Source organism: Ambystoma mexicanum, chromosome 9, assembly GCF_040938575.1.
Source record: "Ambystoma mexicanum isolate Mex_15411 chromosome 9, UKY_AmexF1_1, whole genome shotgun sequence".
NCBI lineage: Eukaryota > Metazoa > Chordata > Amphibia > Caudata > Ambystomatidae > Ambystoma > Ambystoma mexicanum.
In genome coordinates this window covers 980,759,816-980,774,580 of record NC_090931.1, presented here as the reverse complement: position 1 = coordinate 980,774,580, position 14,765 = coordinate 980,759,816, and the positions used below count along the sequence as shown (strand labels likewise).

Sequence of the window (14,765 nt, the reverse complement as noted above, 5' to 3'; positions counted from 1 at the left end):
GTAAATAGGGTTCTAGAAGAAAAAACAACTGGACGTAGTTTGTCTGTGATATTATTGCTCTGGGTTCACGAACAGATAATTCTGTCCAGCAGTGACGAGCTGGCTTTTCCATGGCAGATTTGGTTTGTGCACAGGGAAAGAGAGCAGACCCTTGCAGGAAGGGATGGGGGACCCCTCTCGATCTGCGTTTCCAATAGCCAGATCTGTCCTAGAGGCAGGGTGTGGGAGCTGGGAGGTCACCGGAAGCTGTCCCTTCTACCTGTACCTGCATGACTCTTACCTGTGGAGTGCATTGCTGGCGATTTTGTTTTTGTTTTCCCCACAGAACTACGTTTTTCCAGAGGACCAGGCATTGGAGGAGGGAGTGAGCAGCTTAACTGAAAGAGAGCCAGCTAAGAGACTGCTGAGCGATCCACATATCAGCCCAAACAACATATGTGACATGAACATTAAACTCAGCTGTACCTTCAGCAGGAGCGTGGAGCTGCCTGCACCCCAAACCAGCAATCCCAATGCCGCAGATAATTCTGACATGAACCATAGAATGAACTATACCTTTAACAAGCCACTGTTTTCCAACGCCGGCGGATATGCAAACTCTAGACTTTATTTTGAGCAGGCCCCCATTTCCTAATGTCGGCAGACCTGTGAACAAAAAAGGTGCAGGGCTTAAAGTCGCTTATTTGTGGTTGCATACTCGTAAAGCAAAACACCTGGGGAGGAAGAAGCCAGTGGTTAGCACAGGGAGCCAGCTAAGGGAGAGAACCAATAGCAGGGGAAGAGGGTGGATACGATGGGGCACAGGGAGGTGTGGGTTGTTTGGGTGAGGTCGAGGGAGGAGGAAGAGGAACAGGAACAAGAAACCAAACGAAGGAAGGATGATGCACAGGAGTATGGAAGAGTATTGCTGAAAGAGTGTGCAAGGTGAGATATTGTTTGGTGGAGAAAGTGGTATTTGGGTGTGAGTGTGCATTCAAATTGAGTGAGTGGGGCTATCAGAAAGATTAGGAGGTGAATGAGAACGCTGTAGGAGAAGGTTTCAGTGGTGTGTAGTGGGAGTGTGGTTAGGGGACAACAGCAGTACAGATGGGAGGAGAGAAGGAGAAAGGGAGAGGACATCAGAGGGACGAACAAGAGAAACGAAGGAGAGTGAGGAGTACAAGAGCATGCAAAGAAAGGGCCAAGTGAGACTGGATGTTTGAAAGGCACCTCTTCTTGTATTGTGGGACATAGGTAAGGATTCACCTATATATAATTATATGTATGAGAGAGAGAGAGAGAGAGAGAGAGAGAGAGAGAGAGAGAGAGAGAAAAAGTGCAAAAAAGAGTGTGAGAGATAGAGAGAGAGAGAGGGATATATGATATGATATGGCATTTATAGCGCGCCTATACACAAGTGTTTCAAGGCGCGACACGGCAAGGGAGGGGGAACAGCGGGAAGACAGACAACGATCTTACCAGGCCAGGTGACACTGAGATTGTGCAAGTGCAGGGGGTTGGGGGGGGGAGTGCAGGGAGAAAGGGGGAGGGGGAGTGCAGTACATAGGATAATAGTAAAATAAAAACAATAAAGACAATAAATAGAAAAGTGTGGCTAGTTGGTGGCAAGTGCAGGGGTAGGTGCAGACATCGGGTGTCAAGTGCTGGTAGGGGGCTGTAGGGATACGGAAACAGTACCAGAGTGCAATGGTTGCCAGGGGGGCAGTGCAGATGTGCAACTGGTGGTGAGGGGACTTGGGCCTGAGAACAGAGGGTAGCCAGGTAACCAGTGCAGTTTCGGTTTCAGTGAGATCAGCAAGAGACAGGAAGAGAGAAAGCAGAAGCAAAGAGGAAGGTCTTGAGGTGCTTCTGGAACCAGTGATGGTTCTCTCAAGTTTCAGAGATGCAGTGAGGCTGTTCCAAAGGGAGGCCCCAGCAGAAGAAAGAGATCTACCACCAACTCGTTGCTTGGAGAAGCGACTGACCCTGAGGGAGTTGGAGGCGGGTGAGCGAAAAGCTCGAGAAGGAAGATATTTAGGAAGAGAGCTGAAGGTATTGAGGCCCCAGGCTCCAGAAAGCCTTGTGGACAATGCAGAGGGTTTTGAACTTAACTTGTACCAGTGCAGAGATTTCAGTCCTGGAGAGATACGATCCCTGGGCTTGATGCCAAGGACAAGTCTCGCAATCCTGTTTTGGATGAGTTGCAGAGGGCGGAGAGTAGAGGCAGGCAGATTTAGAAAGAGGCTGTTGCAGTAGTCTAGGCTAGAGGGAACCAGAGTTCTGGAGACGGTGAGCTTCTGGGGGAAGGAGAGGAAAGGAAGAAGACCTCTGAGGAGGTGCAGCTGGTAGTCTGACTTCTTAGAGATGTCAGATATGTGAGGAGAGAGAAAGTGTGGAGTCGAAGATGACCCTGAGGTTTTTAGCCTCAAAGGTGGAAGCAGGAAGAGGGCCAAGAGAGGCTGGCCAGAGAGTGACAGGAAGGTGTGCCGATGAGGAGAATCCTGGTCTTGCTGGCATTAAGTCAGAGATCATTGGCGGCACACCACTCCTGGATAGCAGACAGACAGTCAGAGATGAGAGAAGGAGAAGAGATGGCGGAAGGGAGCCTGAAAATGAGCTGAGTGATGTCTGCATAGCACTGAAAGCTGGGGCAGAGAGCGGCAATGTGGTGGGCAAGAAGTGCCAGGTATTGGTTGAACAGCCAGGGAGAGAGGTTAGACCCCTGAGGAACACCACAGGTAGAGATAGAGATGGAGGATAGGAAGGACCCAAGTTGGACATGGGAGGATCGACCGAAGAGGAAAGAAGTCAGCCAAGCCAGGGCCTGATCGGTGATACCCAGGTTATCACAGAGACGGTTGAGCAGGATGGCATGGTTGACCGTGTCAAAGGCAGAAGAGAGATCAAGTAAGATGAGGACACAGGGGGTGTTGGAATCAAGATTGGAGAGCAGGTCTTCACGGATGTTCAGGAGAGCAGTTTGTGTGCTTCTGGCGGCTTTGAAGCCAAAATGATGGTCATGGAGACAACCAACAGATTTAGTGTGAAGATTAAGCTGGGAGATGGCCAGCTTTTCCAGGAGTTTGCCCAGGAAAGGAGAGATGGAGATTGGGTAATAGTTAGCTGGGCAGGAAGTGTCTGCAGAGGGTTTCTTAAGAAGAGGGTGCACAAGGGAGTGCTTCAGGGGGGGAAGGGAATACTCCAGTGGCGAAGGAGTGGTTGCAGAAGTCAGCCAGAGCAGGAGCCAGGGTGTCAATGTGGTCCTTGATGGTTTTGAGGAACAGGGGTGAACCTGTTTTGACGAGACTTGTCTAGAAACCTCGTCTGGGGAGAACAGGGGAAAGGAAGAGAAGGAGGGAGGAGAGGTGGCCAAAGAAGGGCCTGCGGAAGAGCAGGGATTGGAGGGAGGAGGGGAAGAAGACAGAGAGGACAGGATGTGCTAGGTTTTAGAGATGAATTGAGAAGCCAGGGCCGTGCAGAGAGCCTGGGAGGGGACAGGAGATGTAGAGACTGGAGCAGGATTGGCCAGCTTCTTACAGATTTTAAAGGGTTAGGCTGAGTTGTTAGATGCCTCAGAGATGCGGGCTTGGAAGTGGGCTCTCTTCTTGGTGCGGACAGAGAGCCGGTATTGCCTTTGGAGCAGGCGGCAGGCCAGTTTGTCAGAGGATGTACCGGAAGAACGCCATCTCCTCTCAGGCACACTGCACTTGCGCTTAAGGGTGATGTGGTCTGAGTCGTACCAAGAGTTGCACTTGGATTTGGGCTTCAAGTGGATCCTCATGACAGGGGCGAGAAAATCAGGAGTATCAGAGATAGAGTGGAGCATGGAGAGGGCTGTGTCAGGGTGCGAGTCAGCCAAGGGGGAAGAGGGGAGTGTGAGAAAGTGGCGGCGAAAGCCTCAACTGACACACGCTTCATGGGTCTGATAACCGAGAAGGTAGGTGGCAGTGCTGGAGTTGGCTTGGCCTGAGGGGTAGAGAGGGTGGGCTGGGAGGAAAGGAGAAAGTGATCACTTCAGGAGAGAGGAGTGGTGAGATTGGTCGAAAGGGGAAGGCCTCCAGAGTGTGCCCTGCAGTGTGAGGGGAGAATAGAGAGTGAGAGAGACGCAGAGGAAACGAAAGGGTTCAGAAAAAAGGACAGGAAGCATCCAGGTGAAGGGAGAGAGAAGGTGAGAGAGAGAACACCCTAGGGTCATCAAGACCAGCCAGTCAATTGTTAGACAATATGGGTTACAGATCTTTAGTGACCATCCTGTAGTTTTGGGGCAACTGGGCTAGGGAGGGAATTGCCCAGGGGAAACTAGAGAGACAAAGCTATGGCCCTTAGTGTGCATCTTTTCTATATCCAACAATATAGGTGTATGTTTGTCTGATGCAGTAGCTTCGCCATTTGTCACCACTAGAGGGAGCTGCTGCCATAGGATTTACAGTTACAGTGGTCCAATGCGCATAGCTTCGCCTGTTGTCACCCTTAGAGGCAACTGTAGGCTAAGGATCTTTAGTGGTCCAGCTGTGTCCATGAAAACCTGCACTTTGGCCCGTGTACACAGGCCTGTACTCTAGTTTCAAATAAAAACCCTTTAACTGTCTTCGAGAGTTGGTGTATTTATCAGGCCACTTGTTACATTGGGTAAATTCAAACTCCAGTTCACAGCTGCAGTATTTTGGGTGGCTAACGGCAACACAGCTTCACAGAGAGTGTCCTTAGAGCGGTCATCCACTATGTTGCCCTCTGCCACAAAGAGTAGGGACTGTAAATGGGTTGTGTTCAACTAAAATAAATGAAAGGACAGCTTCTTCTCGGATTGAAACAAGACAGCAACAAATTGGCCAACTAAGCAGCACAAGGACTTCCCTTAAGGTGCAATAAATTAACCAAAAATTCAGCTTCCCGACAGTCCACAGGATATTAAAGTAATTCACAGTCAGGGGTGTTTTCAGTGGCCTCGACCCTTCTACCCGAAGTCCGGTGGGTGTCGTCAGGGCTATAGATAAGATTTTTGAAATGGGAGTATTTTATTCCCTAATTTTTGAATTTGTAAGTAAAATGTCTTTTAGAGAAAATTAATGCCAAAAGAGCTACATATCTACTTCTTTTCACCTGGTAATTCATGCATTTTTGCCTTTATGTTTTTCTAAAGAACAGGCAGTAATAATAAAAGAGCTCCATCCTGCGGCACCCCTCTTCTGGTATCACTAATTGAAATGTGTGTGAAGCTGTGTGGGTAGAAGAAGGGGGCATGCTCCTATATTGCCTATGGACTCTTTGTCTCAAGTCTTTTTTTAAAATGTTCAATAAACCCATCTCCCTCTGTGCAGATATAACGAAACCCTGGCTGAATCTAGTACAATGACGATTACCCGGCGTGTATCGCCGGGAGTCTTGATTCTATTAAAGACACAGAGACAAGCATTATGCTTTAACTCTTTAATGCCATTCTCCCACAGCAGTCTTTTTAAATATCAACTCGCTCTTTTTTGCTTTTGTTTTACAACAGTAAACAACCAATTTAAACAAATCTTCCATCACAAGGGACTACAAATCCCTAGACGTCCACTGTGCTCCTGTGGTTTGTGCCTTTTTTAAACAGCCAATTCTGCCCCAGCACACCTCTCATGTTATGTCCTGTTCAAAACTCCTTTTTCTTTGATTATCCAACGAGAAACAGTCCAACCGATAACCTAACTGCACGGAACCTCCACACGAAAATCCACTCCAAACGCGGGAACTTGCCCCGAGCCATGTCCACTCCAGTAGGGCCTGCCCTAGTTAGGAATAAGGTCTCTGCTCATTTCTTATGGTCATCACCTAGCAATCAAACAAAAGCTCCCCATAAGGAGGGAATACGCAATCACAAAAATAGCACATACACAAATCAATATATCCCAACTTTAGGTGAATATCAACATATTATCACAATTGCCACTGACGAAGCGCTCCTACCAACTAATGCCACACCTGCATATACCAGGCGGGTTAATGCTTGCCTGCGTGTCTTTAACAGAATCAAGATTTCTGATGCTATAAGCATGGGTAATCTTCATTCTATGTCAAGATCGAAGGTAAGCATTATGCTTGTTCAAAGCCGTCTAAAACAACTTCAGCCACTGATGACAAAGGCTTAAAATAAAAGGTCTTAAAAGTCCCTTCCGTAGACCAATCAGCTGACTTCAGGATATTCTGCAGCAAAGCCCCTGCAGCAAAACAAAAGCCTTATAAGCCATCGCACCTCTAACTGAATGTGCCCCCCCAAACAGCTCCAAATCTATGCCCGTCATATGCATGATTTCTCTAACCCCTCTAGCAATGGTGGCGGAAGCTAGAGCATGAAAAGTATTGCTACATGCGATCAACAACTGATGGACTCTGCGCGGGCCACACACCTTCGGTGGCTTTCTTAAAGTCCTTGTTGGGGGGGTGGGGAGGAGTGGTACGATCCCACCCCTCTCATCATTCCCGCAATAAATAGATCAGATGTACACTAAGGGGGGGGGCGACCCCCACCCCACAGCACGTTGTATTATGACATAACAGAGATCTAGCCATGTAACATAACCCACAGCCTCGTCGATAGACACCATTTTATGTTAGAGCAGACGTCATCTTTACTAGGCCCAAAAATCCTCCCTCTGCAAAACCCAGCTCTCCCCACCCCCAGCGTCTCGCACAGAGAGCCCAAGCCACTGGCACCTCCCTTCCCGCCAGCTCAGCGGGAGCCTTGTTCTCTCGGAAGTCCAATCATTTATAGTTGCAGTTGCCCAGCATCACTTCCCCAGATTATGCTCTCCGCAGAGTGTGAGATCGAAGCAGGCCTCTGCACAAGTGCCCATCCATCTCCACAAAACTGCCCATACCCCATTCAACCCCCACCCCGCCAGGCCAATGACCACCAGTCCCCAACTCTTCACTCTCTTTCATGCTGATAATCTGACCTCCTCATACTGAGAATTCAAACACCCACCATAGACTTAATCCTGTATAGTAGTATATTCCCTACACGTCAACACATGTCTATCAGTGTCATGAGATATAGGGAAACATAAAATAGTAGATTAAAACAACAAGGGAAGACACCAGGGTGCTGGGCCCCGATATCAAAGAGGCCCCGAATGCAGAGGTCGGAATGCCAATATATTAACCCATGTTTCTCCAAAGTGCCCCCATTCATGCAAGAATTTTATGGTAAAAGAATTCTTTGCGAATACAAGCGAGGAGTCTGGCGAGTTTCGAATGGTCAACCACTCTGGACTAAAAAACCCTTCCACCTTTTATCCACATTTTATGCTTTTACACCTGAATCTGATATTTTTGAGAAAAGAGTGTTGGCAAATGTAGCTAAATTGGAAAAGATCAACAATCCTGGTTTTCAAAAATTTGAAAACCTGTGAGAAAACAGCTATGGAATCTTTGGCCAATAATGATAGCACTGTCATCAAAAAAGCCGATTAAGGTGGAGCAATTGTATTATTGAACAAAAACGATTACATTGAAGAATGTCAGAGACAACTGAATGACACCCAGTACTATAAAAAGTTGGCTGTTGACCCTACCAAAGGAATTGCGAACTTTGATTGAAGTGAAAACCAACAAAGCCTGTGAAAGAGGCTGGATTAGTAAACAAGAATGTTTTTTTTTTTAACAATTTAGAACCAGTGATTCCTACATTTTACTGTCTGACCAAGATTCATAAGACACTCATTAAACCCTCTGGTAGACCCATAGTCTTGGGGATCAATTCGATTTTAGAACCTCTTTCCAAATTTTCTGATCGAAACCTAAAGGGTTGTGTTCTGAATATGAAATCATATCTAAAAGACACTAAAGATGTAATAAAAAAATGAGAATTTGCCATACAATGTGAATACGTATTTTCTGTTGGGGCTCAATATTGTATCTTTATATACGAATATTCTACAGCAGAAAACTTTGGAAACAGTGGAAGAAATTTTGCATACTAGAGTAGACCAGATCCAGTACCAAATTCCTTTATTCTATGGTGCATTGAGTTGGCCTTAACAAGGAATTATTTCGAATTCCAAGGAGCATTTTTTCAGCAAGTAAAAGGGACCGCTATGGGGGCCACAATGGCCCAGAGTGCAGCAAATTTATATATCGCGGGATTTGAGGGGTTTACTCAACAACTACAATCATGGGCACGATACATCGATGATGTTTTTGTAATCTGGACAGGGACATTTGACCAAGCTAATGAGTTTTTAGTGTGGCTAAATCAGCTCAACCGGCATCTAAAATTTACCATCAATATTCAGAAACATTGCAAAGATATTTTGGATTTGACCATTTTTCATGAGGCAGGCCGCCTCTTAGTGAAACCTTTTCATAAACCTATGGGAAGGAATTCACTTTTGCATTACCAGAGTCATCATGTAAAGCATCTGAGGGATAATCTGCCCTATGGTCAATTTTTACGACTCAAAAGGAATAGCAGTCAGCAACCTTCCTTTGAGGATGAAGCGTCCAAACTGACTAAGAAATTAAAACAGAGAGGATACCCGAAAAAACGTATTAAGAAATCTATGAAGAGAGCATCGAATAACAACCAGGATGCACTTGGGGAACGGTTGGTTTGTGTTAATACATTCACAAACCTGAGCTTGAAGATATGCCACATTGTCCGGAAACACCGGAGAGTGTTTTCTGATACTAACACCGAGGTACCAATGCCAGGGTTTTCCTATAAGAAGTCAACGACTATTGGTAACCGGGTGAGCAGTAGTAAGCTCTGAGAAAAGGGCTAAAAAATCACAATCCTGACACAATCCTGGGGTTTAAAACCACTGATTGGCCATTAACCATGTGGCCAGTGTGTTATTTGTAAGCAGACTAAGAAGCCAAAAGAGGTAGACATTGGTCTACCAAAGCCATGGCAACAAAACCGGTTTTCAAAGTGCAATTCAGATTATACCATCTACATGATCACATGCCCATGCAATTTGCGGTATATTGGTAAGACCATTAGAAAGGTGAAAACTCGTATCGTAGAGCATAGAAGCTGTTTGAAGAATCGGGTCCTTTAGCACCGATGGTGAAACATTTTATTGACAAACAACATAATCATGATGAGTTCAGATGGACAGTGCTGCTAACGGTACAAGGGGCAAATCAACATATTAAGAGCAGGATTTTGTTTGTTTTTTGACACAAAGTGACACCAAAGGCCTCAATGAGGCGATGGAATGACATAGAATGTAAGTATTAGGCCAGACTACTGATAGAAATTTTATAAAAAACGTCACACAAGCCAGGGTATTCTAACGCTTACACTTGGTTGCCTGAATTCAAGACAGCCCTAAATGTGCATAGTATGGCACCCTAGTGGGTTTCAGTGACAGCTAATGTTCATTTGAAAGCTGATGAACAGCACAAGAGAGGTTAGGGTGGTAGCCATTTGCCTGCTGACCTCGGTTGAAAACGAGTGTTTGTTTTCCCATGCACAGCAATTTTTACTATGTACAGTGAGGATTTCCAAGATGGAGGCATTGATGTGAGAGATGCGGACTAGTTGTTATTCAAAATGGCCGACCCTTGTCCAATCCAATGGTACCATTCTAAGATGGTAGCTATCCGAAATGTTTTGCCGGTAAAACGAGTCTCTACAGGCAGTAGAGAGGCCTACTTAAAGGCCTTGTAAGTAGTAAGCACTCTAGGACTCATTTTCCGAGACCGGCTGGAGGCTGTAGATGGCAAGAGGAAATAACTAAGGAGACTGAACCCTGAAAATTGCCCAGGTAAGAATGGAAGGGCGGCCGTAACATAGCGGTGTGTTCTGAATAATTGTGTAGGTGTTCTAAACATTGAATGAGGAATATTTAATTTAAGTGAAGGCAACCTTAGAAAATTGGTGCACTGATTAAATTGACTTATTAGAAAGCTTATGCCTAGCCCTGTGTTAGTGCCAAAAAGGAAAGACTAACTATAGAATTAATCACTTAAAGGGCAGCCATTTTTAATACTGCGTGTCTTTCACCCTGTAGAGCTGAATGTAACAAGAGTTGTCCCTGGGCCGCTGTAGTGACATAAATCCTTTGGACAAGCCTCCCCGGAAAGGGTTTTAAGAAGATTGGTGACCCCGACCCGCATTGGCACACACTGCTTCTGTGAAATGAGCACTTACCCATAGGTAAGATCTTGAGCCTTGGAAGTGTAATGCAGGTGGATGAAGATCCATAGTAATTCTAAGAATGATAATGAAAGATGCATCCTTATAACATAAGAGTACTTTAACCAAGAAAAATGTATGATACATTTTGGAACAGACGAAATAACCAGTATTTGGTAGTTTTGTGGTCTCCAAACCTTGCTAAATTGTTTTAAAATAGCAGGATAATTCTGGCATGAGGAAAACAGCAATTCAAACAAGTACCCCGTCTGCAATTGACTTACAGGTTTTGGTGAAGAAAAACTGATTTCCCAGTAACTAGTCCATAATTGGACATATAACCCGACGGAGGTCTGTTTGCACTAGTGCTCCCAGGTAAAAAGACTGAGGGTCCACTTGGACAACGAGGTAGTGTCCCGAACATGCAAGCAAAATTGCTGATGTTTTGTTTTTTCTTGTTTCTATCAACAGTCACGTCTCCAGACAAGTGAATGTGTCTTCACTGAAAGAAGCTTTTGTAGTTTTTTAAATAAACTCCTTTGCGATGACTACTCCTGAAGAAAGTCCCAGTTTTCAAGAGGACTGAAACATGTCGAGTGTGTAACTTGGAGTTGTAACCAAGTGTACTATTCAATTAGAAGAACAAGTTACTTTCTTACCTGGTAACGTTCTTTCGATGGGATGGTCCGACGACATATTCCATATCTATGACATGTAATCACCACAGCTGTGCTGCTTCGGAAACTTTTTTCGGCGTCTGCGTCCTGCGTCGATGACGTTGATGCGCCGTCGTCGAGGACCTCCTCCGACGTCCGACGTCATCCGATGTGATAAGTAGGATGCACGACGCCCGTAGCCTCAGTTGTAGTTTATTCCCCCAGAACGTGTGACATTAGTCAACTGCCAGTCAGACACAAAGCCTTGCGGAACGTAAGCTGCAATCGCAAAAGAAATTCTGCAGCGGGCAAGGCAGGGCGGGAGCGATATGGAATACGTCGTCGGACCATCCCATCGAAATAACGTTACCAGGTAAGAAAGTAACTTGTTCTTCGAGGGGATTGGGTCCTCCGACGTATTCCATATCTATGACAGACTCCCAAAGCAGTACCAGAGCAAGGAGGAGGGAAAGAATTTAGAATCAAAATTTAGAATAGCCAATCAAATAGCAGAGCAAAGGACCGCCTTGCCAAAGGCCAGATCCTGTCCTCGGATGGAATCGAGGGAATAGTGACGTACAAATGTATGTACTGAAGCCCAGGTGGCTGCATCACAGATGTTGCGAATAGGAACACCCCTCTGCAGGGCAGTAGATGCAGCCACACCCCTGGTAGAATGGGCCCGTAAGCCAGCCGGTGGGTCCTTACCCGCCAAGCGGTAACACTCCGAGATGGCTAAAATAATCCAGCGAGACAAAGTCTGTTTCGTCACAGCTTGCCCCAAACGCTTTCCAGCGTAACCAATAAAGAGTTGATCGTCCACTCTGACCCGGGACATGCGTGAAACATAAAAGCTTAAAGCTCTCCTAGGATCAAGCCTATGGAGCCTCTCCTCTTCCTTACCAGGATGCGGAGGAGGATAGAATGCCGGAAGAACAACCTCCTGGGCCAAATGAAATTCCGTCACTACCTTCGGAAGAAAAGAAGGACGAACTCTAAGGACAACCCTGTCCTTGTGAAATACAGTGAAGGGTGGCTTAACTGAAAGTGCCTGTAACTCACTCACTCTGCGAGCGGAAGTAACCGCAACTAAAAACACAGTTTGCAGAGTTAACAGCCTCAAACGGCAAGAATGTAAAGGCTCAAACGGAGCACCCATAAGAAACTTAAGAACAAGGTTTAAATCCCAACCGGGCACCAGGAAAGGTGACGGAGGGAACACATTAGTGAGCCCTTTCAGAAACTGTGAAATTAAAGGGATTTTAAAGTAAGAACACTCTTCAGACGAGCGCTTAAAGATGGACAGCGCCGCCAGGTAACCTTTAATGGTACCCACTTGCAAGCCCCTGTGGGCCAAAGAAAGTAAAAAGGACAGAACCATGGGGATGTCACATGCAAAAGTATCCACATTCTGAACTCTGCACCAGTCGTAGAATTTACGCCAACGGCAATGGTACAGAGACTTTGTTGCTGGCCTTCGGGCCGAAAGCAACACCTCCATCACGGCTTCAGGGAGGTCCCAATCCTTATACCTCAACCTTTCAGAAGCCAAGCGTGAAGGTTGAGGGATCTGACCTCTGGATGGAGAACCTGACCCCCCCTCCCTTGAGAGCAGATCGTCTCGGTAGGGAAGACGACGGGGAGGGCAGATGGACAAGTCGAGAAGGTCCGGGTACCACGTCCTCCGAGCCCACGCCGGAGCAATGAGGATCATCCGGGAACCGAACTTCCGTAACCTCCGCAGCACTTGCGGGATGACGGGGACTGGAGGAAACGCATACAGCAGCGGGAATGACCACTCCACCACAAACGCGTCTCCTAAGGCTCCTTTTGGAGGAAATTCCCGCGAGCAAAACCTTTCGCACTTCCGGTTGACACTGGAGGCGAAGAGATCCACTTGAGGGGTCTCCCAAAGGGCGAAGATCTCCAGGAGAATCTCCTGAGCCAACTCCCACTCGTGAGAGATCGCGCTCTGCCTGCTCAGAGCGTCCGCCGTCACGTTTTCGTCTCCGGCCAGATGAACTGCCGAGATCGAAACTTCCTGCTGGATGGCCCAGAACTCGAGCTGCATCGCCTCCCTGCACAGAAGAAGTGACCCTGCCCCCCCCTTTTTGTTGAGGTAGTGCATGGCCACTGTGTTGTCTGTCAGGATCAGGACACTCTTTCCTCGCACAGTCGGCAGAAAGCCTTCAGGGCTAGCCTGACGGCCCTCAGCTCCAACAGATTGATATGGAGTCAGGACTCCGACGGAGACCAACGACTGCTGTCAGCCCGTTGGCATGAGCTCCCCATCCCGTGAGGGATGCATCCATCACGATCGTCACCTCCGGCCAGGGAAGCCAAAATGGAGCCCCCTTCATCAAGTTGCCTTCGACGGCCCACCACAGAAGGTCCCGGGCGACCGAGGGCGGCACCTGAACCGGGTCCGACATCCTGCCAGAGGACTGCGACCATTGCGTCTTGAGTGCCCACTGCAAAGATCTCATCCGCAGGCGAGCCTCTGGCACCAGAAGAATGCAGGATGCCATGAGGCAGAGCAACCTCAAAAACTCGAACGCTTGGAGCGTCTGGGCATGCTGAAACTTGTGCACCATCTGCTGAATGTGAAGAGCCCTCACCTGGGGAGGAAAACACTGCCCCAGGGAAGTGTCGAGCACTGCTCCGATGTACTGGAGCCGCTGTGTTGGCGTCAAATGGGACTTCTTTAAATTGAGGGAGAAGCCCAGCCTGTGAAGGGAGTGGCAGTTGACGGACAGATGATCCAGGACTTGCTCGGGAGAGCTCCCCCTGATCAACCAATCGTCCAGGTAGGGGTAGACGTGAATCCCCCCTTGCCTGAGATGCACTGCCACCACCATCATGAGCTTGGTGAAAACCCTCGGGGCGGAGGTCAATCCGAACGGCAGGACCCGAAACTGAAAGTGCGAGTCGCCAACCGCGAACCTCAGGTACTTCTTGTGCTTGGGATGGATCGGCACATGGAAGTAAGCATCCTTGAGGTCGAGTGACACCAACCAGTCCTGAAGCTGAAGGGCCTGGAGGACTTGAGAGAGAGTAACCATCTTGAACTTGTCCTTCCTGAGGAGTTTGTTCAAACCGCGCAAGTCCATGATGGGTCTCAATCCCCCGTCTTTCTTCGAAATCAAAAAATAAGGGGAATACCATCCCTTGTTCCTCTCCGCTACAGGCACCAGTTCTATGGCGCCTTTCTCCAGCAGGGCTTGAATTTCCTGCGCAAGGAGCGGATCCGGACTCTGCAAAGAGAGGTTCCCCGGTGGATTTGTCCTGTGCCAAAAGGGAAGACAGTAGCCGTGGGTTATGATCTCCAGAACCCACACATCTGAAGTAATGGCTTGCCACTCTACAAGATGCTGCGCCAGCCTTCCCCCAACCGGAGAACCATGGGACATGGCCTCATGACTGAGTGGGAGCGGCTGCGGCGTTACCTGAGGGCAAAGAGGCAACTGCCCGAGCGGCCTTGGCACCACGGGTACCCTGTCGTCCACCTCTGGTACCCCTGCGTTGGCCTCTTTGACTGCCAGCTCCTCTCGCTTTACTCAAGGACGAGTAATAGCGAAAGGAACCACCCCTCCACTGCTGTCCCCTAGGACGAAAAGGCAGAGGTTGGCGAACTGCAGCGCCCAACGACTTCGCTGCAGCTTTTGAGGTCTGCAACCTCTCAAGGCTCTCGTCAGCCTTGCTGCCAAAAAGGTGTTCACCGTCAAAGGGCATGTTGAGGAGCCGGGACTGCACATCAGGAGCAAACCCCGACTTCCGCAACCACGCAAACCTGCGTATCATGGTGCTCGCCGCCATGGACCTACTGACGCATTCAGCTAAGTCCAAACCCGACTGAACGGACTCACACATGGCATCCTTACCATCCTGGACCATAGCAAGGAAACCATCCCGTTCGTCCCCTTCGGGAATATGCCCAGCTGCTAACGCAACACAGTTCCACAGAGTGTGTGTGAAACGAGACAAGGCACAAATGGAGTTGGCCGCCTGAA

The 14,765-nt window shown here is 47.9% G+C and overlaps 1 protein-coding gene across 4 annotated transcripts in view; it reads right to left on the bottom strand.

The window, feature by feature from the left end:
- The window catches only part of METAP1D (methionyl aminopeptidase type 1D, mitochondrial), a 1,748,106-nt gene that overhangs the window by 875,151 nt on the left and 858,190 nt on the right, over positions 1–14,765 (bottom strand). For 2 of the 4 annotated variants that reach the window (XM_069616211.1, XM_069616212.1), the window contains exon 4: positions 556–645. The exons of the other annotated variants lie outside the window; for them this stretch is intronic. In XM_069616211.1, the coding sequence (XP_069472312.1) occupies positions 556–645 (90 nt within the window). The remainder of the gene's footprint in view (positions 1–555; positions 646–14,765) is intronic. 4 annotated transcript variants of the gene reach the window in all.